The sequence below is a fragment of the Prionailurus viverrinus genome, chromosome E2 (genome assembly GCF_022837055.1).
Source record: "Prionailurus viverrinus isolate Anna chromosome E2, UM_Priviv_1.0, whole genome shotgun sequence".
NCBI classification, from domain to species: Eukaryota; Metazoa; Chordata; class Mammalia; order Carnivora; family Felidae; genus Prionailurus; species Prionailurus viverrinus.
The window spans coordinates 13,799,133-13,822,636 of record NC_062575.1 but is presented as its reverse complement, the minus strand read 5'-3'; the positions used below and the strand labels follow the sequence as shown (position 1 = coordinate 13,822,636).

Genomic DNA, 23,504 nt, shown 5'->3' with positions numbered 1-23,504 from the left:
CACAGAATCTGAAACAGGCTCCAGGCTCTGAGCTGTCAGCACAGAGCCGGACGCGGGGCTTGAACTCACGGACTGCGAGATCATGACCTGAGCCGAAGTCGGTGGCTTAACCGACTGAGCCACCCAGGCGCCCCCACATACACATTTTTATCCCCATTTACAGGTGACTTGAAGCTCTCATTCGTTTCTACCAGACATTCCATTTGTGACCAAGGGCCGCTGGTCAGAGCTCGGTTTCCTGACCATGGTCACGCCAGTCTCCCTCCTGCTGGCCTTAGAGAAATTCAACCCAAGTATCCCACAAACGACTACATTCTAGAAAGTTACACAGCTGTGGAGGAGGGGAGGGGCTGTGCTCTTGGGGAGCCTAGATGGGGAGGGGCAAGGCCACGCCCCGGGTCCGCAGTGGTACAGGCTCCGCAGGCTCCCGATTTTCCACCAGTGCCCTTCTCCCTGAAGAGTCCACACCTCGCAGGGAACTGGAGAATAAATAAACAAGAACAACCACATACCATACTGCCTCCAGCGCTTACGAAGGTCCCTGCTTGAGGGGAGAAGACGGGGTGAGGGGGAGAGTGCTAGATTCATGTCAAAAACCAAGGGAACCAGCGGTTATCCCATAACAAAGTCCTCCAGCTCACGGGAGAAACCAACAGACAGACCTCCGTGGGATTCGGGGAGGATAAAGAGCCAGCTCAAGACTCTGCCGTGCCAGGGGGCGCCTGGGTGGCTCAGTCGGTGAAGTATCTGACTTCGGCTTCGGGCGTGATCTCACGGTTTGTGGGTTCAAGCCCCGCGTTGGGCTCTGTGCAGACAGCTCAGAGCCTGGGGCCTGCTTTGGATTCTGCGTGTGTGTGTGTGTGTGTGTGTGTGTGTGTCTGCCCTTCCCCTGCTCACACTCTGTCTCTTTCTCTCAAAAATAAACAAACATTAAAAACACAAAAAAAGACTGTGGTGCCTAAGTAAGTGGGTGGAGTGAGGGAAGGGGGAACACTGCAGCAGTAGTTTTGATTCATTCTGCAACGGTTAGGTCTAGTCGCTTAGCTGTGTGGGGTAAGAGACTGGAAAACAATTGAAGAAAGATTCCCACTATGACGTAGGAGTTTCTCAGCATGAGGCATCGATCGGGGTGTCTGGTGAGAGCTGGTGTCCTCAAAGCAAAGAGAAAACAGATTTTGCTCAATTACATGCCACCGACATAACGGTCCGAGCGTCTCAAAGTGCTCACGTGAGCAGCAGGGAAACAGATACGATTACCTTGAAAGGGAAAAAGAAGGTTCTGAGAGCCGACCACTGTCAGGTGGGAAACAGGAAGCCAGTAGCCCCGCGCTAAGCGATTCATCAGCAGATAACGTTGAGTGGCTTAACGTAAACACCCTGATGGAAGGCTGCCATCAGAGCTTCAACCCAAACCCCTCGAGGAAGAGGAGGAAGAAAAGCAGGAGTTTTCAGTTTTTAAACAGACAAATTTAAAAATGAGTATTTCTTTAAGAAATAGAGCACACATACACTACGCCCCCCCAAATGTATAAGAAATGGTACACGTAGGTTTTTCATTGTAAGTAAATTTTACTCCCTACCCCCTAAGAAAACAAAACCAAAAACCAAAAACTTGAAATACACATGGAACTCTAGTTAATGCTACAAAAGCTGAACTGTTTTGGAGGAGGAGGGGTCAGCTTCCATGATGAAAGAGAATGCTCCTACCAAACTGACCTTCCAAACGGTAACAGTTACACGTTTAGAAGAAATACAGAACGCAATGACCCCAGACGAACAAAGGCAGGCAGTTTTTAGAGGTGGGTCAAAACGGAGCAGCAGCCTGAGCCACCGAGCAGCTAAAACTCCAACAGTAAAACCCACCAAGCTCTGGACACCACGAAAGGCGCCTCAGAAGAACCCAGGCTGCAAGAGAGCAAAGGGGAGCCTGAGAAAGGAGGCTGTCAGAGAAGGAAGATGCTCAATTACAGTGAAAACTCACTCAAGTCTCAGGCTGGCCCTAGAAATGTGCTTTGTGGGCAAATCATTTCAGATACGCCAACCCCTAGTCCCGGGAGCCCAACTTTTCCAATCTCTACTCTCTCCATCTCTCTCTCAATATATATATTGGGAGGGAGGTATATGGCTATATACCCACGTACTATATATATATATATATATATATATATATATATATATATCGGAGCTTTAAAATTTTTGTATTATCTATATATAATATATATATTTATCTATATCTATATCTATATCTATATCTATATCTATATATAGATATATATATCTCCTATAGGCTCTCTCTCTCTCTCTTTTTATATGGTCTCTATTGGTGCCTAATCCAGAGGCGGCTCAGGAAAGCTAACATCCCAGAGTCATCCACCAAGGAAGAGGCAGTGCAGGCATTCAGACCCAGGCCAGGTCAGCTCCAAAGTTATGCTCTTGACCAAATAGGACAGCGACCCTCTGACCTCAGACTCTGGGGGACTGAGTCAGATGATGCCCCAGATCCAAGTGTCTGAGGGCCCCTAACTCTGCAGAGGCCCCTCGAGGTGAGGACAGCAGGAAGGAAAGCGCACCTCGCTCTTTACGAAGCTGCACCAGAGAGCCTCTCCTCAGTCCCTCCCGTGCCACGGGGGCCGCATGGATTATCACCTCTCAGGGGGAGATTTGACGAGTCTGATTTGGGTTTCTAGTTAATCCTGACTACCTGCACTCCAGATGCGGGGCTGGGAGACCCGGGAAACCTCAATTCAGGAGTCTCAGCGCCACCTACCGGTGAGTTGGTACACCCAAGGCAGAAAAGAGTCCCGTCTGCTCTCCGAGGCCGCGAGGCCACGACGAAACTGCCATTTCACAGATCGGCAAACGGAGCTCGCGCTCACCGCTTTCCCTCAAGTAATCATCTGGTGGATGCAGGGCGCAGCACAAGATGGTTACGGGGAAGCCAGTCCTCTTGGGCGGGACTGACACGCGAGGAGGGGAGAGGACCACGTAAAGACAGGCGGAGAGAGTCCAGCGGCCACACCAAAGGGAGGCCAGGTGTTGTGGGGAAGGGGAGGCTTCACCGAGAGATGGTGGTGACGTGGGCTGAGGTTCTGAAATTCTGGACGGTCCGCAGGGCTGACCGGAGGGGCTTGGGGCGGGGGGGACATTGGAGTCTAAATGCAGAACTCTTCCCCGAGCACAGCGGGGCAGGTGCCAGGAAGGGCATCCCAGCGAGCGAGAGATGGGTCTGGCGGGTGTGAGTGGAGAGCAGGGTGAGAGGAAAGATGAGCCGCACACACACACGGGGCAAACAGGCCAGGAATCGGGCCCCAGCGTCGCACAGTGTGTGGGCCCAGAGCGAGCTCCACCAGGAGGACCGTGCTCTGCCACACGCTAAGGAGTCCGGACGCAACCTCCGCAACGACTGGAGTCACGAGGACGTGCTAAGCCAGGGAGTACAACGATCCCACGTGTTTTGGAAAGCCAGCCCTGCAGAGCGAGGACAGGGTGGGAGCAGGAGCGGGGCCATCTCTTCGGGGATCGTCATCAGAGCGAGGGATGCTACTCTCTGAACGCCGGCAGCAGCGGCAGGAACGAGAGGCCGGAAGAGACCAGAGTCCGGGGTCACCACTCGGTCGCGCTGGGCGACGAAGCGGAGGTACGCGGAGAAGCCAGCGGGGCGACCAGATGACCCCGCGGTTTTTGACCCGACTGACCATTCGTGGACTGGAAACAAAAGGAGATCTGGATGATGAGGTCGTTCCCGACGTGTCAGCTTATGGGGTTCTCACACGTAGCGGCTCAGAAGCTGGTTAGATGAGCGGAACAAAAGACCGGTGACTCCCGAGTTCGCGGCGAGTGAAGAGTCCCTCAAGGAGACGGAGGCCCTGACTGCGTCGTTCCTGCGTGGCCACGCGGCCAGACGCCCTCTATTCGAGCCGCGAGATGGCTGCTACACCCCAGCCCGGGACCCGGTGCGTCACAGAGCACTTGGCCTCACGCTTACGGGCCCGCAGGGGGCTGCGGTTTGGCGGGCGGCCGTTGCGGGCCGGGGGTCGGCGGGCTGGGCGTCAGGCCGGGGTCAGATCTGTTTCCCGAGTCTCCCCTCCGGTGTGATCCCATGATCCTCCAAGACACGGTGGCCGCTCAGGGCCCCATCGCTGATGAAAAGCCGCACCCGGGAGGGCTACGGACGCGCGTAATTTGCCTTGGGGCCTCGCTCCGGGCCTGCACACCGCGGTCTCTGCCGACCTTTTATCAAAGTCCTCAGGACGGCTGACACATATACTCCAACCCTTTCACGCACTGCAAGGTCACCTGGCAGACGGCTCGAGGGCCTGAAAAGATCCGGGGAGCACAGCTAAGTGGGGCTCCTTACTGTTACATTGCGTGCTCTTTTCTCGCTCTCTGTCCCCAGCCTCAGACGTCCTCCTGGCCACCTGCCCTATGCTACGGCGCAGATGGCTTCTGGATTCAGAACGAACACCTCGGCTCCGTCTCTAGATCTTCCCACAAGCGGCGTGATCTTGGAAGAGTCACGTTACCTCTGAGCCCACATCGTGTGCTAAAACCTCCCCTCCTAAGCTTGTCACAAGATCAAATGGGATGAGGTATGAGAAGAGCCCTGTCCTGCTCTAAGTATCTTCCTTAGGAACCAGCGAAAGTCCTTCTGAAGCCACAAAGCTTTCACAGCTACCATTTGTCCTCCGGGCTGCTCAACTCTTGGCACCCAGCGGTTTCTAGACACGAGAGAGCTTCCCGGAAGCCTCTCGAGAAGTACGGGTCAGACTTCCAGCCTGGTTGATTCCAGTTCACTCAGAGGGTGTTGCTTTACGTGTCCCGAGACGATTCCGAGGCACCGCCGCTGGTGCCTACCGCATGCTTAGCACTTTCTTGGCCGGTTCAGTCTGTCGCGTGTTAGAGACTTAGATGTGAGTCCTCAAACCTTCGGAAGAGTAAGGGAGGCTATCTGTCTCTAGCCATGCCGCCACTGCGCGGAGGGTGATGGAATGCCTGTGTGTGCTGTGCCTTGCTTTCCAAATCCTGTTTTATGCTCTGGTAACACAGGTGGATAAGGTTTTGCGTACCGTGTCTATCCTCTGTTATGGCAAATACTTAACACCCTGTCGCCAAACATGAAGCACGTTTCACAGTGGACTCAGCCAGAGTAATTAACGTGTCTGTTTATTCATTTGCAGACCCAGTCGCATGAAAAGAACACGTTAATTAAACTCCGGCTTGATGGAAGTACAGGGTAGGATGTTAATACCGCGCCCGCGGAGGCAGAGATGCTGGTCACTCTGGGCGCCTCAAGTCCCCGGAGCTCCTGTGAAAGAGCCCGTGCCCTAAAATGCCTCACGTGTCCTCAGCACCACCTGCTGTCACTACACACACACAGAAAGGGGCTGAGCAAACTGCACATTTGCAAAATGTACATTTTGTAATACAAAATGTAAATAAGGAGTTACAGCGCTGTACGATAATTACAATGGCATTTTCCTGTATCCCCAGAGCACACCGGAGAGTGAAGCGTTAACTGTGCTGCTAGAAACCCCTTGATTGAAACAAGCCGCAGAAACTTTCTACCCAGCAGGCCAGGCCTTTGATCTGGGGAAGAGAGGCTATGGGGGGTGGAGGGGAACCCTCAGACCGAGTGACTGACTTTCTCTTTGTCCTTCCTGTCTACACCTACCGTGGGACATTCTGGCGTAAGGCACGAGAACCGAACCGAGAATCGGGCTTGGAGCAGAGAGGTGCTCCGAGCTCCAGTTCCTGGTGTGCAAAGGAAATCCTGGCGTGGATCTTTTGAAACAGATGCTGAAACTATCCTCCCCACCCCTGGTAATTTCAGTCCTTGCGAGACAGAAAACCAAGAAGGCAGAATGTTTGCAACGGTGAATCCAAATACCACGAGTGAAAAGTCCTGTCAAGACGTGTAATTGTGCATGGGATGGTCTGCTCTGTGAAGTATCGTACGAGAAGTCACTCTGGCGTTTCGTGGAGTAGGAGAAGCCCAGAAGAGAAAACAGTCAGTCCTCCTGAAGAATAGGGCATTTGGTGGGTATGAGAGCCTAGAAAGTACAAGAACCAACGTCGACAATAAAGGAGCCGTGGGACTTAGCCTTTTAACGTGGAGATGTAAAATAGTGACGGTTGAGGGGCACCTGGGTGGCTCAGGCGGTTGAGCCTCTGACTCTTGATTTGGGCTCAGGTCATGATCTCAGCGTTGGTGGGTCCCAGTCCTGCGTCCGGCTCTGCACTGGTGGTGCAGAGCCTGCTTGGGATCCTCTCTCTCTCTCCTTCTCTCTCTGCCCCTCTCCCCTGCTTGTTCTCTCTCCCTCTCTCAAAATAAATAAACATCAAAAAAATAGTGATGGTTGAGGTAAGCAGGCAGAAATGCGTACAGCGTGTTCACTACTTAACTGCACGTAAACGGAATGGAATTTACAACACCATCACTTCATTTCACCCACCGTTTCGTACAGACAACTAGGTTTCTCCCCAATTCACAAGCCTGAAAATGGCATAGGTGAAACTACTCATCAGGAAAACTTGTGAAGTTTTTCTCCCCAAACTGCCACATCTGGGACGTCCTCAAGAATACAACCTCAGATGGGTTGGTCTATTTCCTCTCCCTTTTGGGTAGTCAGGTGACACCAAGCTCTAAGCCATTAGCTAAAATACTGAAGAATTTCTCTGCACAGAAGCGCAGAATGTCTTCAACTTTTATGCATCAGACCAGCAAGAGGCGGAGTTTCCATCCTCAGGCAGCCAGAACCCGGTGCAATGTAGCGTGTGAGTTAACTGGCGAGTCAGTGGGTAGACAGTTGTGCAGGTTGTGGGCCGGCCTGGTGCCACCGGGGTCCCTGAGCTTTCTGCCACCCCCTAAAATGGCAGCAGCCCTCTAGTTCTTGTGCACTGCGGAATCCCATCATCAGAGGCCATAAGGAAACGAGACTGGCTTGTGTGGCAAGACGGGCTTCAATCCCAAGACCGGGAAGTGGAGAGTGTGGCCCACCGTGCAGTGGCGGCCGTGCCCTCAGAACGCTCCCCATTCAAAGAAATACTGGCTGGACCATGCGCCAAGCGCTGCTGCAAGTGCTGCCGTGCCTAAGATTGAGGTTCTGTCGACAGGGTCCGGGGCCTGCCACTGGTGGCAAAGGCAGTCAGCGAACACATACTTTAGATACTGATGAGTTCCACGAGGGAAAGAAAACAGGGCCAAGCGATAGGAAGGGAGGACTGGACGGGAGGCTTCTCAGAAGATGGGGTGAATGACTCCGCTTCCTCGGGCCCAGGCAAGCCAGGAAGGTGCAGAGTGAGATCCCGCCCAGAGCTCAGGGTCTCTAAACCCGCCTCCGAGGTCGGGCCAGGCCCGCAGACCGGATTTCAGACGCTCTGCTAGAGCCTGGCCCAAGGAAGAGCCGAGCGCCTTCCAGAGACAAGGGACTGTCGGTCCACGCAGCCCTTTTGCGCCAGGGACTAGAGTGGCTTTGAGCCGCGGACCCGCTCGGGGACAGAAGCGGCAGGGCGCCTGGAGGGCAGAGCGAAGCCCCGCGCTCCCGACACCCCGGCAAGGCCGGCGACCCACCGCAGCATCCCCGCTCCACTTGCACGCTTCAGAAAGCAGCCTGGACCACTGGGGCGGGGGCCGAGCTCCCGGGGCGGGGCCTCGCGAGACCCAAACAAGCCCCACGTGGCAGGGGCGGGGCCGCCGCGGGGACGTCACGGCGCGCGCGTGCGCGTGTGCCGGCACGCGCGGGCGTACCCTTGCCGAGGGCCGTAAAGCGCGGAAGGTCGCGGTCTCTCCCGCTTCCCCGGAACTTTTTACTCCCTCCGCCCCGCCCCCTTCCCATTCCCAGTGCCCCGTTTCTGGCGGCGGGACCCCCGGCAACTGTTGTGGCTGCTGTCCCGTTGCCGCCGGGGTGCTGCTGACGGCGGAGCCCGCGGCGGCCCGTGAGGTAAGGAGACGGCGGCGGGGCCGCTCTGGCCTCCCCTCCGCGCGGGTCTCAGCGCCCCCCTTTTCGCTTTGGTCTTCCTCGGGGGTGGTCGCGGCCGCCCCTCGTTTCCTGTCGCTCCTGCCGGGTCGCTGGGGACTCCGGCGGCCCGGGGCGGGAGTGGGTCTGCCTCGTCTCTCTCAGTCGGTCTGCGGCTGTGCGGCGTCCGGCCGAAGGGGTCCGGGGTCCGGGCCTTGGGGCCCCGTGCACGGCTGCCCCCGGGCCTGCGCTCCTCAGCCCGATGTCCAGAGCGGCCGGGGTGCCCTCGCTTCGGACTCCCCGCCTCGGGCTTGCACAGCGCCTGGCGCGGGTTTGGCTGGTCTCGCCCGCCCTTCTCCCTCTGCAGGTGCAATCGTTTTCCCGCCTGGAGACGTGCGGTCCGCCTCTGCTTCGCTAACTTGTACGCCTGCTGCAGAGTGCGGCAAGCCGAGTTACCGGGAAAAGTGTAGGCCAGGGTGGTGAACTGTCTTCGTGATGTTTGGTCACTCGGGACCCCTGTGAAGGACATTCACATTAGATTCGGGAATCTCTGTAAGCGTGACGTCCGGGCATGCGGTCGGGGGCGGGAGGGGGGGGGCAGGGGGGAGGGGAGGGGTGCCGGTGCCGGGCCACGGGGCACACTTTTCCAGCACTAGGGATATGTATTAATTTCTTAAACTTGCCTGATCACCTGGTGGCACGTTTTGACAGATACACCCCCGGGACCAGCAGGATCAGACTCTCCAGAGAAAGAGGCTGCGATAGTGTTGGGGTTTTTGTCTGTCTGTTTGAAGGAAGTGTCCCAGGTGGCCCTTCTGCTGAGGCAAGAGTGGGAAGTGTGTCGGTCGAGCTCCAGTCACTAGGCTTCCTTGTGACCAGCGGCCCATTTGTACACACGCTGGGACCATACAGGGGAACAACCCAGAGGGACTTGGAGCTGTCCCTTGCTCTTCTTGTCGTAAGCAGGTGTGAGCATAACCAGTCCCAATATTGAGGTTGCCTTAGCGATTCTTCTTAGAGGGAGAGAATATTATAGGGCCATCTTAGTTTTTTGTTTTTTGTTTTTAAATATAACTTATTTTAAACCCGGCTACACCTTTTATTTCTTTGTCTCTGACATCTTCAGATTCTTCTCTACCGGCCTGGGTGGCTCAGTTGGTTGAGCGTCCCACTCTTGGATTTGGCTCGTCACGATCCCAGGGTCATGGGATGAGCCCCAGATCGGGCTTCATGCTCAGCGTGGAGCCTGCTTAAGATATTCTCTCTCCCTCTGTGGCCCCTCCCAGGCTCCTGCTGGCTCCCTTTCTCTCTCTGAAAAACAAAAAAACCCGAAAACAATTTTAAAAAATTACTCTATGTGATTTAGATATCCCCTGAAATCTTGGAGCCTAGCCTCAAGATCTCAGAGTCCTCACTGAATTTTTTCCCATCTCGTTTATTGTATATTCTCATTCCTTCGTTGATTATATTTCCTAGGTGCCTACCCTGAATGCCGGCAGAATCACGTTGAAGTGGTAACTGGTCTCAGCTCCCAGAGAGCTCCATTGTAAGAGGAGACTCAAAACTAGCACTTACTGAGTGCTTCTCGGGTGCCAGTTACCATGCTTTTCCTGTATTGCCTGACGTAGTCTTTGTGGCAACCCGGCGAGGCAGGTGTTCGTAGCTCACCTTGTGGATGAGGAGCCTGGAGCGCAGAGATGGAATGACTTGCTTAAAGCCATAGAGCTGATGAGAGGTGGGGGAGATTTTCAGGCCCATACCTGTCTGCCCCCAAAGCCTGCATTTTCAGCGGGGTCGTTGTGCCGTTTCCCTGATTGGCAAACAGGCTGTGACAGTGTGGGAGGCTCTGTGCTGGAGAAGTGCAGGGTGTTGTGGGAGAACACAGAAGAGTCACCTGAGGCGGTATTGGGGGAGAGGGGGTCTGATAAGCTGTGAAACAGGGTGAGAGCTGAGGGGATTATCCATGTTTGGGGGGCAGGGGGGCAGGAACTATGCCGTGTGGTTCGAAGGAACAGTGTGCCCAGATCCTGGGGGTTTCAGAGGGACTCAATGCCTGTCCTGTTGGAGGAATTATAAGTATGTCCGTCTGGCTGGAGAGGAGAGAAAGAGACCAGAGGTCAGGAATGAGCCTGATGATGAAGGATCTCGCACACTTCCTGTTCAGGAGAATGCTTTTTTCCTCAGGGCATCAGAAAGCCATTGCAGAGTTTTGAGGAGGGGTGTGAACAAGAGTTTCATTTGAGAAGCCTCCCTCCACGCCCCTCCTCGGAAGGATTGAGGGGGGTGGGGAGAATGGTGTGCGGAAGCCCTGTGGGGAAGCTTCTGCCTTCATCTGAGCGGGGACGGCGGTCTGTACTCAGGTAATGGCAGTGATGAGGGGGAGAGGTCGATGGTCTGAGGGAAATGTCGCCTGTGGAATTGTTAGTCCATGACGGTTGGCCGCATAGAGGAGGTGAGAGAGAGGGAGGTGAGAGAGGAGGTGACACCTGGCATTCTTGTGTATGGTGTCACTGCGGGACACAGAAGTGGAGCAGATTTGGAGATTGAGGCAGGTGGGTTTCCCTTCTGGATGTGCTCGGTGTGACCCACGGGAACCCAAGTGGACATGGCCATTGTTCAGCTCGAGGTGCAGATGTAAAGCTCGGGGCTGTTGTGGGCTTAGGCGTCAGTCTTGGTACGCGTGAAATGACCCTGGAGGGTGGCAAACTGAGAGGAGAAGCTGGTCCCAGACACCCTGAGGGATGGCAACACAGAAGGATGGGCAGGGGAGAGAAGGCGGTGTAGATGTGACCGGGGTAGTCGGTGTCAAAATAAAACAGGGACAGAGTGCGTGAGTAGCGGGAGCGATCGGCGGTGTTCAGTGCTGTGGAGAGGGTGAGTGAGATGGGCCCGGTGTCCCTGGAAGGTGGCAACAGTGGCATTCTTGGTGAGAGCAGTATTCCGGCATGCGGGACGGGAGCTTAACCGCTTGGGTTCGGGACGGTGGAAAGGGGGGAAAGTGACAGATACCATAGGAAGCCCTTCTTGTCAAGTGAAAAAGACAGGTTGTGACGTCATAGTAAATTTTGGTGTAACCCGCCGGCAGACTGTGCAATCACCGAGGTGTAACAAAAAGGACTTTAAGACAGGTGGTGGCACACAGGTGGGTGTCCGGGGAGCACGTGCTGCAAGCTAAATAAGTCTGGGGAAATTTCATCAGCCCTGGAATTGAGTATTTTGCATGATGGGAGATCTTAATTTCCTTCTACGTTTGTGTTGTTTACAAAGACCACAATTTTTATAATTCAGAATTTGTAAAATTAAAAATCACCATTGGAAGACTGTTACGGAGCCTTTCTTGTATTTCTTTTTTTTTTTTTTTTTTTTTTTTTTTTTTTAAATTTTTTCTTAATGTTTTTATTTATTTTTGAGACAGAGAGAGACAGAGCATGAGCAGGGAAGGGGCAGAGAGAGAGGGAGACACAGAATCGGAAGCAGGCTCCAGGCTCTGAGCCATCAGCACAGAGCTCGATATGGGGCTCGAACTCACAGACTGTGAGATCATGACCTGAGCCAAAGTCGGACGCTCAACTGACTGAGCCACCCAGGTGCCCCTTTCTTGTATTTCTTAAGTCAGTTGGGAGGGACTTGAGCGTATTAAAATGCTGAGGATTGGAGGGGACACTGAAGGTACGTGGAAGGGGACAGTTGATGGAGCCGAGTCAAGGGAAGGAAGGAGAGAGAGGGATCCAGGGCACGTGGGGAGGGATCAACTTTTGACCCTACGAGGTTGAAGGATGAGGTGGTCGTAGATGCAGGTGGAGTTTCAGGGGTTGAGGAGACAGGTTTTGTGTTTGGAAGGAAGGAAGGAAGGAAGGAGGTGGGGTCCCAGGTTGGGAGAGGAGCAGTGTTGTGGGTTCAGAACCTGAATGTAGACAGACATCTGCCTGTGGCTGAACACGCAGAGGCCCGGGGCTAGCTACGGGGTGCCTGCTAGTGTGAGCCATGAGGGAACAGGGTCTTTTCAAGCATGACCAAGTGGTAATGGTTCTGAAGGGAGAAGGGTGCCCGCCTCCCCCCCTCCTGATGGCAAGGTCAGTGGGACGGGCTGGCCACGTGGCAGTGGCGTTTCCCTCAGTAGAGCTGTGTCTCTGTTGAAGCAGAGGTGGAGAGAAGCTAGGTGAAGGGCTGGGTGTTCCAGTTTGGAAAGGATGTTCTGGAGGACACGGTGGAGAGGTTTGGAGGGGAGGACAGCAGACAGAGAGAGAGAGAGAGAGAAAGAAAGAGAGAGAGAGAGAGAAATCGGTCATATGGAGATGAGATTGTGGGAAGTCTGGCTGTGGAGAAGCTTCTGTCTCGAGACGGTTTGGCGGGGACCAAGGAGGTGAGGCCTGGAGGTCACCACAAGGTGGCCAAAGTAATCAGCCCTGGTTGGATGGGATTTCCTTGGGACGCAGTGGAGGCCTGCTCGGTCTCAGTTCTGAGATCCTGTCTGATGGATGGGCACCCACACCTTGGCCTTGGACGACCTGGGCCGTCGGGGGCCCTCCGTGGGTCCCGGGCTGGTAGCGGCGTGCTGGTGGGCGCACGGGCTGCCAGGGCTCTCCTCTGAAGTGTCGCCGTCTCCCCACACTCGGAGACCGTGCCTTCGCCCACAGGGCTGTCTGCAGTTTCTTAAAAATTGAACAGTCCTCTTATGCCCTTAGTTAGAGTAATCTCCCTGGTGGCCTGAACCTGTCCACTCCCTAATCTACCTCATGGTGTTAGTCATCTCAGAGGGACATGCGCTTGGTCGCAGCCTGTGACTCCCGTGGTTCGTCATAAGCCTGCCATGACCGGTCCTCCCCTGCTTTCAGGAAGGGGCCGTGGGACCTGGCGTCTCCAGTCTGTGGCCTGTGCAGACGTGGGGCACGCCGTCCCTCACTGCGGCTTTGGGTTTGTTTTCTCTCTCTTCTCTTCTCTTCTCTTCTCTTCTCTTCTCTTCTCTTCTCTTCTCTCTCTCCCTTCCTTTCCAGGACCTCATTCTTTGTCACCGCCTCTCCTTCCTCCCCCACCTCTTTCCCTCTTCCTGGCCCTTCTCGCCAGCCCTGAAACAGTCTCCGTGGCTCCCACCTTTATAGACAAATAGCCTTGCTCCACCCCCATTCTCTCCTCCTGTCTGGGGTTTCTGCTCCCTTCCGGGCAGCACGTGAAGAAGCTGTGCACACTCCCTCATCTCCTTGCTCTTGAGCTTGCTCTAGGCCGTACTTCGTCCCTGGCACTCCCCTGGGAATGTCCTCTTTGAGGACACCAAGGACCTCTGTGTCGTCAGGTCCCAGCAGGCACCTGGCCGTCTTGCTCCATCCCTGGCCACCCTCTGTAGCGAACCATCTCCTCTCTCGGCTTCTGTGACACCTCTGCCCGGTTCCCTTTCCGCTGCTCAGCCGTTTGGACGCTCTGTGAGTCTGCCCCGGCACGCAGTCCCCCGTCCAGTACTTTCTTTCTCTTGCCAAGCTGTGCCTGCTGGGGAGCCTCAGAGTTGTTCCTCAGACTGCCGGGTCTCCGGATACCCCACGTCTTCCCCAGGCTTCAGGCCTGGTTATCTAGCTGCTTGGCACTTCCACGTGGATGCCTGCTAGGTGTCTCGCCCTTGACACCTCGGTATGCGCGCACGCGCCCTCACCGCCTCCCTCTCCCTCTCCTTCCCGCCTCCCTCCGCATCCCTAGTCCTTCACACCTTAGGACGTGGCACCCGTCGCTTAACCTGGAAACTTTGCCATCGTCCGTCTTTCTCCCGCTCCCCATCTTAACATCCGGTTTGTTGGCAAGTTAAGTACTGTCATTTCACCATCCACAACAATCCAGTCATGGCTCTGACTCCACCGCCACCATCCTTGTGTGAGCCACCGTGCCCTCCCTCTTGGACGCCTGCGGTAGCTTCCTAGCCCTGCCTTTCCTCCAGTCCAGTCCCCACTGTGGAGCCAGGCTGATCTTAGGAAAAGCGTATCAGATCATTTCATTCCCTGCTTTAGTATTTTCCTTTGCACTTGGAGTAAAATCCCAGCTCCTCGTGAGGCATCCAAGCGCTTGTGTCATTGCTTTCTGCCTGCCTCTCCGGCCTCGTCTCTGGTCGACTGTGCCTTGCCGTCGAGCTGTGGGCACACTGGCCTCCCTTCTGTGCTCGGACTCCTTAAGGTGTGCCTCCCCTCAGGGCCTTTGGATGTGCTTGTGCCTCTGTCTGGATGAGACATGATGATTATCATTCTCTGTTGCCTCCTTTTCTTTTGTCACTCTTCCGGCGCACTGAGTACAGTGGAATGAAATCTGTTTGCTTTCTCTGTCTAGTTTGAATTGGGGAGAATCTCCTCTTTGGCCGAGTGGGAGCACATCTCCGAGCTGCTGACTGGCAGACGTGATGTTTTCCCGGTTGCTGTCGGTGGCCCGGAGACAAAGGACCGGCCGAGGATGGCAGAACTGGTCGTCGGGGAGAAGCGGTGCGCCAGCTGCCGAGGCGCATTCTGTCGCCCTGCCTGCCCAGGCACAGGTGGTCATCTGTGGCGGTGGAATCATGGGCACATCCGTGGCCTATCACCTCTCCAAGATGGGCTGGAAGGATATTGTCCTTTTGGAGCAGGGCAGGTAAGGACCAGACGGGACCCGGCTTGGGGCCATGTTGCACCAACTGCGTGGGCTTCCCTCACCCCCTCTGCTCCCGGTAACCTGTCCCGGCAGTGGCTAACCTGTCGCTAAGTAGCATGAGAACAGTCACGGAAAGGCGAAATCTCCTGTCCATGGTTTCGCGATGTGCAATACCCGTGTTTTTGGGCTCTGAGAGAGGTGGCAGATGCCGCGGAGCCGAGTATCCGAAGAGGGTGCGTTGTATTTCAGGGTCCAGGCACATCTTACCATCTTGTTCTCCGGGTAGGGGCCGTCAAATGGCAACATAGACCCCGTGGCTCTGGAGCTCCCTCTATGGGCGGAAATGAAATTGGCTGCATCCTGTCTTCTTTCTGTTCCTTTTTTTCCCCCCACTGAATTAACTTATTTTAGAGCCGTGCTAGATTTACAGAACAAATGCAAAGGTTGTACCGAGTTCCCGTGTGCCTCACGCCTGTGTGCACCTGGGACTGACATCTCAGGTTGGGGTTACCGTTAAATATGATGAATCAATATGGATACCTTATTACTGACTAAGGTTCGTACTTGGTACAAGTTGTCTCACTTTCCCTTACAGTCCTTTTTTGTTCTATTGCCTACCAGAAATTGAATGACGTCTAACAAGTCTGTTGTAATTCTCTCCGAATAGGCAATGCATTTACACGATTCAGAATTAAAAACTGTAAAAGAGTGTGCAGGGAAAGTCTGCTTCTCATCCCTGACTTCTAGCTGAAGTTTCCCTCGCTGGAGGCAAATTAAGTTCCTAGTGTGTCGTTGCAGACACCCCCCGTGTATATGAGCAAACGTGTTGGTCAGTGTGTACGTGTGTACGTGGGTCTTCACGTGCTATTTTTTTCTCTTTTTTTGTACAAGTTAGTGGCATATTAAGTAGTGCTCCTCCCATGCTGTTTTCATTCGGATTCCCATATTGTTGCAGAAGAGCATTCTCGTGCCTTCTTTATGGCTGCGCGGCGTCCCGTCGTGTAGGTGAACGCCAACATTTGAAATCCCTCTCCTGTCGGGATATTTAGGTTTCCATCTTTTGATATTACGGTCGGTGCCAGTAATGAGGGTCTTTGAACTAGTTGCATTCACAGATATGCGAGTCTACCTAAGAGCATTTTGGATCCATCCCGCAGGCTGGCCGCTGGCTCTACGAGGTTCTGTGCCGGCATCCTGAGCACCGCCAGGCACTTGACCATCGAGCAGAAGATGGCAGACTATTCCAACAAACTCTACCAGCAGTTAGAGCAAGAAACAGGGATCCAAACAGGTAAGCAGGTACCCTGCCATTTACTGGTCTGCCTGTGGCCCGGACTCTTTCACTCAGTACCATATGCGGTCCGACACCAAGCCTGCCTGGGGATTTTAGTTGAGGCTTGAGTTTCAGTCCGAGCTCTGCACTCGTCCTGGTCTTACCTCGGGCAAGTGTGTGAGCGTGTTGAGCTGTCTGCCGTTTCCTTATCTATCGAGGGGATTCGGTCATTATCTCGGATCCTATCCAGATGCCAGAATTCCTATGATGTGAAAGGTTTCCTGTGCCATTTCCTATTTCACTCTCTGAAGTATATATTAGGTGGCCACATCTGGCTCCTGAAGGAGGAAGAGAAGGAAGTGCTTAAGTTTTGGTGCTTGACAGTGAAATCATAGTCTGAGCCACTGAATTTCACCAGTTGCGCTTAAGGATATTTGTGACTGTAAAGCTTAAGCGTATGTTACCCCTTGTGTGCGTCCCCAAGGGAAAGGAACCCGGGGAATCGTGAGCCGAATACGACCGGAGCAAGTAGGACGGGGAGACCAGGCTATGGGGCGGTCCCATATGAAAACAAGTAGGAAGCAGGTCTGTCAGCTTGTCGCGAGGTGACGGACTAGCCAGAAGCCCAGGGTTGAGCCTGTGTCGTAGCTGGTGAAACCGTTTGGTGGCCGCGGGAATTGCCCTAAGCGAGTAGCTGGGCCTAGTCGCTCGTGTAGCTCAGGGCTGCTCTTCAGAACACCTGCGTGATTCAAATCACAGGGAAGTCAAGACCCCTCCTGACAAGGACGGTAGCTCGATCTGTGTGCCAGCTGAGGTGGCTCTGCCATGTGGTCACGGGGTACGCACGGCCTGTGGCTCACTTTGCCGGCCAACTGGAAATTATGTGGCGTATGACACAGTTTTCACTGGGGAAGGTGAGATTATAATCATTAGAGATTCTGACGACAGACTACGGTTTTATAGCTTCCCTTTCATATAATTCGCACTCTGGTGAAGTGTGACGTTGTTTGTCAATTCTGGGTTAAGATGAGCGTCCTGTAACAGGATTGGGTAGATGTGGCAGTGGATAAGGGGAGATGCCAGGAGAGGAGCTACAGGCAGGCAGGAAGAGGCTGTACGTGCTTGGGCACGTGAGCACGGTTCCCCGGCCGGCCCTATGCTGGCCCAGTGCTGAGAGCGGGTCCTCAGCCGCCTCACCCTGGTCCCTGCCCGGTAGATGAGCCCGACTCCCGTGGTGTCCTCGCTCTCGGCCAGGCTTGCTTTTGAGAGGCGAGGACTCGCGAGTGAAGATGGTAAATGTGCGTGGTGCCTGCCGCTGCACCGTCTCTGGCTTCTGTTAGGGAAGATGCGGGATACGTGCAGGACAGGCGGGAAGAGTCCCTCTGGGTTGGATTTAACTTGATGGCAACCGGTACTTGAATCGGGTATCTACCAGGGATTGAGTCAGCAGAGGGTCCGTGTAATGGGCCCAGCGCCAGAACTGCTGACTTCCGGTCCACTGGTTCAGTTCCTCGTGCTTTGCCGGGCCTTGTTTTTATGGCTCAGAGCCCCTGCTGAGTTCCCTCCTGTGTCGGATGCCAGAACTGGAGACTCTGGAGATCGTGAAGTTGGTCAACTGCCCCGAGACCTTCACCCCAGACATGAGGTGCATCATGGGCGAGTCTCCTGCAGTGCAGGGCTACTATGTCCTAGTGGGAGTGAACTCTGCTGGCCTGTCGTTTGGAGGAGGGGCTTGAAGGTAAGTCTTTTTGCTTAGATTCTGCTTGCTGGGCTCTGCTCTGCTTCCTAGAGTTGCTCGTTACTAATATGGTGTGGAATGTGTGTATAATCCGGTGTATCGATAATAAGAAGATACACATCATTTGAGAGTTGTCCCCTTCAAGGAATCATTGTGGGATATTCTAGCAATGTCACTGTGCACAGGGTTTCAGGAACCCTTATTTCAGAATTACCACAGAGCCTGTGGGATGTACTTTTGTATTTAATGTTGATCATTCGATGATCTGGAAATTTAGCAAGTGGTTTTGGAAGACAGATTCATGCGATTATTATAGACATGTTTGCCTATCTCAATTCACAGATTGTAGCTGCTCAACAATAGGTCAGTAAACAAAGACCAGTGACTACATTTTTAGATTATAGGGAAAGATCACTGGGTGCTCCTCTCCATTTTCTTCTCTTGCTACTGTGTGTGCAAGAATACAGAGAGAGCCCATTTTTCCATGCCAGCGTGGGCTTTCACATGGATGGGGGATATGTCAAGTGCCAGGTTCCTTACTGTGCAATCAACCGTAAGGCAGGATGGGCGGTCAGATCCAGTGACTGAGACCGTAACTTCAGATAATTGGGGACTTTCCCTACACCTGTCAGCCCTATACAAAGGGTAACATAATGCTTATGTCTTACCTTGGTTTCCACATTTTTTTTTTTTTTTACGCTTTGGTATAAATGGTTTTCTGGGGAGTGCTTACCCCTTGTGATGGCAAATACATCAAGTTGCTAGAGATGAAGAACATTTCACAAGTTGCTATGACCAGAGTTATTAAAATGTCTCTTTATTCATTTACAAATTTAATAACATGAAGATAACATCTTAATTGGAATCTGGCTTGAAAGAAATACAGGGCATGATGTTAATACCGCATTCATAGAGGCAGAAGTGCTCAGTCACCCTGGGTACCTAAAGTCATCAGGGCTCCTGAGAAAGATCCCATGCCCTAAAGTGCCTCACATGTCCTCAGCAGCACCTGTCATTGCACACTAAGGGGCTGAGCAAACTGCATATTTACAGATGTAAAGGAGTTGTTACAGCACTATACAATAATTACAATGGCATTTTCCTGTATCCTAAGAGTAGACCGGAGAGTGAAGTGTTAACTGTGCTGCTAGAAACCCCTTGATTGAAACAAGCTGTGGAAACTTTCTATCCCTGTTTGATATGGGGAAGGGAAGCTATGGGGGGGTGGCTGGGGAAACCCTCAGACTGAGCGAAGTTTCTTTTCATCTTTCCTGTCTACACCTACCATGGGACATTCTGGTGTAAGGCACGAGAACCGGGCTTGGAGAAAGGTGCTCCAAGCTCCAGTTCCAGGTGTGCAAAGGAAATCCTGGCATAGATCTTTTGAAACAGATACTAAAAATACCTTCCCCACCCCTTGTAATTTCTGTCCTTTAGAGACAGAAAACCAAGAAGGCAGAAGGTTGGCGAAGGATAAAAATAGGTACGTCTAAATATGAGGAAGAAAGCCCATGAAGAAATGTGTAATTCTCCAAGGGATGCAGATTCTCTGCTCAGAAGTCAAGAATCGTATTATACAATGACTAAACTCTGGTGTTTAATGGACAAAGAGAAGGCAAAGACATACAAAAATAGTTCTCTTGAAAAATAGTGCATCTGTAGTGATGAGGGAGTGTGAACCCAGGTCCTGTATGGATGATGGAGGAGCCTTACAACTCAGCACCTTAACATGGAGGCCAGGGTGGGGGTCGCGGGGAGAGGCACAGCCAGGAGACCCAGAGCTTGCTCCCAGACTCTGTCACCTACCCTATCATCCCCTCTGACAATTCTTGACTCGTGCAAATTTTCCCTTTTTCATGCTGATGAAAAGCTGCTCCTGGCAAGTTTGGGAGGGATGTGGGTTAAGGGTGGTGTGCAGAAAGGAAATGAAAACCATGGAAAGTTCTTCAGTACTAAGCACTAGTGACCAAACCCCTACCTCAGATGCTAAAGGGGACCCTTGCTGATGATACTGACCATGCAGCTGCAGAGATACAAAACACTGAACCTGGTCGCTAACCCTTAAAAGCAAAGCCAGTGCAGCTGTACCAGGACACAGCCTTCTGGGGTCAGAACCTGGACTACAGCTTATGGAAGATTCCCTTTTATCTCCCTTAGGTTGTCAGAGGATGGTGAAGACTCAGATGCCAGCAGACGCGTTCATCAGGCAGAGGATAAGAAGAGCCAGAAATCAAGGTGGTGGGTTCTCCCTTCAGTGAAGCAAAACAGCTTTTAGAAAACTGTCATTCCTGCCACTTCCATGGTGGGGAGGCGGGGTTAACGTTTCAAATGCATTCAGAGGCAGGGTAAGGGAGAAAGGTGGAGTTACTTTCCACTTTTAGAACGGAAAGAGGTAAAACTGTTGGTGTGTTTAAGAAGGTAGAATCCAGGGACAGCATGTCTCCTGGTGAGAGTCCAAGTAGCAGGACTCTCCTGCAGAAACGGGATAACTGAGGTTACTCACTGAGCTTAACGGTCTCTGGGCCCCTGTTCTGAACAGCATCTCTTGTATTTGGGGGTACAGGGCCCCCCAGGCGGGCACAGGACATCAGGTAGGCTATCCAAGCAGGTAGATCTTGTCCCTTTTTGCTCTGTGTTCGTCTGAGGCTGGCACGCTTTCTGTTTCCAGATAAAACAAGACTGTCCAGTTGATTATGTGGACAAGACAGAAGAACACAGAGCCCCTCCCTCAAGAGACCATAAGAAGAGATGAAGGATCATTTCACAGAGAAAAAAGTACCAGCCATCTGAAACCCAAGTCCTGCCACGCATTCACAAAGCATCCAGATCCTTTGAATCTCTAGGGACAGAGGAGCAGACACACAAGGCAAACCCGTGATGGGAACGACAGACTGCAGGATGTTCTGTCAGGTATGCTGAAGTCAGGAACGAGTCACCCACTTCAGGGTTAGGACCAAAGAGAGACAAGTGCCAGATTCACATTGTTAACCAAGAAAGATTTCCAGCGTGAATTTTAAAGTGCCAAAAGCTGAGTGTGTCAGGGCACTCAATAAATACATCTTGCCCGAGTCTTAAAAGTGCGCCCCTATTTATGGACAAGATGTAATTTACACATAAATCTAGAACTTCTTTTGAATTCTTCAAAGACGAGAGTGGTACAGGGCAGGGGATACCTTTAGCTCTACAGTGCCTGTTTCCAGCTTTGTTGGTCAGTTGGGCCCCTGCTGCTAACACCTGTGTTGAGCAGGTGCCTGATTCCTGCTCTCCCCCATGTGTCATAGCTGCTGCGCCCTGTCCTACGAGGTGACACCTCTCCCCCAACTTCCCCCCCCTCCTTGCGGCAGCATCTCTCAGCCCATCACATAGCGAGGCCCTAACAGTTGTAACCACATACTCCCTTAATAAATCAACGAAGACCTCTTTTAAAAAGTGGACACTACAATCAATCAAGTAGGAACTGTCGGGCTAGGCAGAGGACAAGAAGTTTCTATAGAGAATCTATCAGATGAAGGGGGTAAACCGAGATCCCAAAGAAACGCCAGAGCAGGCAGACACACATGAGAGTTCTAAGCTGCTCACGGAGAACAAAAGGCCCTTCTATAATGGACTGACAGACTCGTCAGAGCTAACGCTTCCAAGATATCAAGACAACAGTTCATTCAAATCTGTGACAGCACTTTGCATATAAACTGCCCCCATTGGACTTTAAGTGCAAAGAGTGGACAAGTTTCTGACAGCCCAGCCTCACCTTTAGCAGACAGACACTGCGTAAGAGAGTGGCGGGCCCGGTCATTTTTTCTTCCAGAGCTACAGAGAGATGGCTGGATGAAGAGCAGACTCTCACAGGACCCTCCCCAGACTCCTGAGGGTCATCTCTGTGCAGATCTGTCTGTTCTGTGCCCGAGGAAGCAAAACTTGAAAGTCCAGTAGCTCTTGAACTCTGCACGGCCAGCATGGTTTAGTTCCTCCCCAGGACCACACACCCTCCCTGTTCCAAAGCGAAAGCAGTGTTTGCCGAGTGGGCCTGCTGCAGAAGGGGCAGGTAAGGAGAGGGGACAAAGATGCACCTGGAGAAGAGGACGGTCAAGATGGGAAGAGTGAGCTTTGAGCAGCTGAAAGCAGCAGCACTGTTCAGACAGCAGCAAACCACCTCTGTGCGGTACGTTTTCCAAGAAGATCAATACCAAAGGCAACATGGTCTTTCCCTTTCAAACACTGGCTTGTTTACTCAGGCCCCCAGACCCTCTTCTAGAGATCAGCAAGACGTGAAGGAAATGTTAGGAGGGTGGCCCTGATCCGCAAGTCTAGTAACTGGGTCAGTAGGGAGGCTGGGATGTCCCAGGCCGGCTGTTTGCTACAGACCAAAGAACATGCACGTGGTGCTGCTCGTGAATGAGGTAGATGGTCATCCTCTTGTAGAGGGATCGGTGCCAACCCCCAAAACGGGCTCTCGCAAGGGGCTGCCTCGGATCCACAGCAACCTGCCAAGATGAGCAGGTTATTCGGAGAAAAGTCAGCCTCACAGAGCTGGACTCTTGCCCTGCGGCCTGCATACCACCAGCTTCCCCTGCTTCTAGACACAGCCAGAGAAATCAGACCCCTGGCTCCCCACTTGCACGAGTGCAGTCTTTACCTGTCCTGCCTGTCACACATGCTTTGTGTCACCATGAGGATCTGAGGGGTGGAGTGGGGGGCTGGAAGAACAGCCCAGAGGGAGTATTAGATGGTTAACTGCACTGGAAAAGGGAGGAGGGAAGGTGGAAGGAGAAGAGAGGTTGCAAAGCAAAAGGTTTAAAGCAGGTGAAGCTTAAAATCCTATCTGGGAGGTAAAAGATGGGAAGCAGAGAGTTGGGACTGGAGGGGAGCCCGGCATTACTTTCCATGCAAGTCACTTAGCTCCACATCATCCTTTCGGCGCTTGTGGGTAAAGAGGGAGGTGACAGGGTAGAGCTTGGCCTTGGCCTGGAACCGGTGTCCCGCGATGTCAATCTCATACTCTCCCCGGTTGATGAAATCTGCCGTCACAACCTGTTCTTCCCCAGTGTCTTCGGAAAAATTGTGCACGAAGCCCAGGCAAACGTGGCGCTCCAGGGTGTAGCTGTAGGCGCTGCTGGTGGTCTTGCCTGCGTACTGCCCGTTGCGGTAAATGGGTTCTCCCCACCAGGGCCAGAGGTCCAGGTCGGTGTCGTGATCGTCCAGAATGAACATAGTGAGGCGTTTGTACACCCCGTTCTGTTTCTGCTGCAGCAGGGCATCCCGGCCAATGAAATCCATCCCCTAGGAGAGAACGGCAATGCTGAGAGCAGGCTGACGTGCTGATGCCGGGCGCAGAAGGGGCGGTGGGTAGGGTCCCCTGATGTACCTGCCATGGGGGCAGCGCCCCCACTCCCCAGATTTGGGGAAAATGTAGGTTTTCCACCTTGTGAAAAACTGCATTCACAATATAGAAGACCTACTCAGAAAATTTCTGTAACACAGGTGTACATTTTTCTCTTTTGTAAACATAGATTTCAACCACAAGACCACACAGAAAAAAAATATTTAGGAAGAAAAATTCAAAAATACTTGCTGTAATTGTTTTCAAAAAACCATGTTTTTAGATAATCTCAAGAGAAAGCCCACACATGTATGTATTTGAATGTGCGGACCAGGGTAAAAAAAAAAAAACCTCTAAGTGATTATGTACAGATAAAATAGGTGATTTGGGGGGCACCTGGGTATCTCGGTTAAGTGTCCAGCTTCGGCCCAGGTCATGATCTCCTGGCTTGTTAAGTTCGAGCCCTGTGTCAGGCTTGCTGCCCTCATCTCAGAGCCTGGAGCCTGTTTCAGATTCTGTCTCCCTCTCTGTCCCTCCCCTGGTCACACTCTGTCTCTTAAAAATAAGCATTAAAAAAAAACTTAAAAAATAGATGATTTTAATTTTCTTCATATTTTTCCCTAT

At 52.8% G+C, this 23,504-nt stretch overlaps 3 protein-coding genes across 12 annotated transcripts in view; 1 reads left to right on the top strand and 2 right to left on the bottom strand.

Moving 5' to 3' along the window:
- The window catches only part of LOC125153647 (C-type lectin domain family 18 member A-like), a 42,807-nt gene extending 36,605 nt beyond the window's left edge, over window positions 1–6,202 (bottom strand). For all 4 annotated transcript variants that reach the window (XM_047837020.1, XM_047837016.1, XM_047837017.1 and 1 more), the window contains exon 1: window positions 2,768–6,202. The gene's annotated coding sequence lies outside the window, so the exon portion shown is untranslated. The remainder of the gene's footprint in view (window positions 1–2,767) is intronic.
- Window positions 6,203–7,754: 1,552 nt separating this feature from the next.
- LOC125152858 (pyruvate dehydrogenase phosphatase regulatory subunit, mitochondrial-like) lies at window positions 7,755–20,369 on the top strand. 4 transcript variants are annotated; one of them, XR_007147342.1, is made up of 5 exons: window positions 7,755–7,940; window positions 14,259–14,552; window positions 15,710–17,563; window positions 19,001–19,801; window positions 20,232–20,369. XR_007147342.1 is itself a non-coding variant. In XM_047835399.1 (5 exons), exons 2-4 carry the CDS (start codon window positions 14,329–14,331, stop codon window positions 17,559–17,561), a joined length of 549 nt encoding a protein of 182 aa, XP_047691355.1. In that variant the 5' UTR covers window positions 7,755–7,940; window positions 14,259–14,328; the 3' UTR covers window positions 17,562–17,563; window positions 19,721–19,801. The 4 variants fall into 4 exon arrangements, 3 of the variants coding, with proteins under 3 accessions (XP_047691355.1, XP_047691356.1, XP_047691354.1); XM_047835399.1 differs by lacking the exon at window positions 20,232–20,369 and having other exon boundaries at window positions 15,710–15,843; window positions 17,371–17,563; window positions 19,721–19,801; XM_047835400.1 differs by lacking the exon at window positions 20,232–20,369 and having other exon boundaries at window positions 15,710–15,843; window positions 17,407–17,563; window positions 19,001–19,047.
- Window positions 18,365–23,504, bottom strand: part of LOC125152857 (pyruvate dehydrogenase phosphatase regulatory subunit, mitochondrial) — a 37,293-nt gene continuing 32,153 nt past the window's right edge. For all 4 annotated transcript variants that reach the window (XM_047835393.1, XM_047835396.1, XM_047835394.1 and 1 more), the window contains one exon: window positions 18,365–22,840. In XM_047835393.1, the coding sequence (XP_047691349.1) occupies window positions 22,436–22,840 (405 nt within the window). In that variant the 3' untranslated portion in view covers window positions 18,365–22,435. The remainder of the gene's footprint in view (window positions 22,841–23,504) is intronic.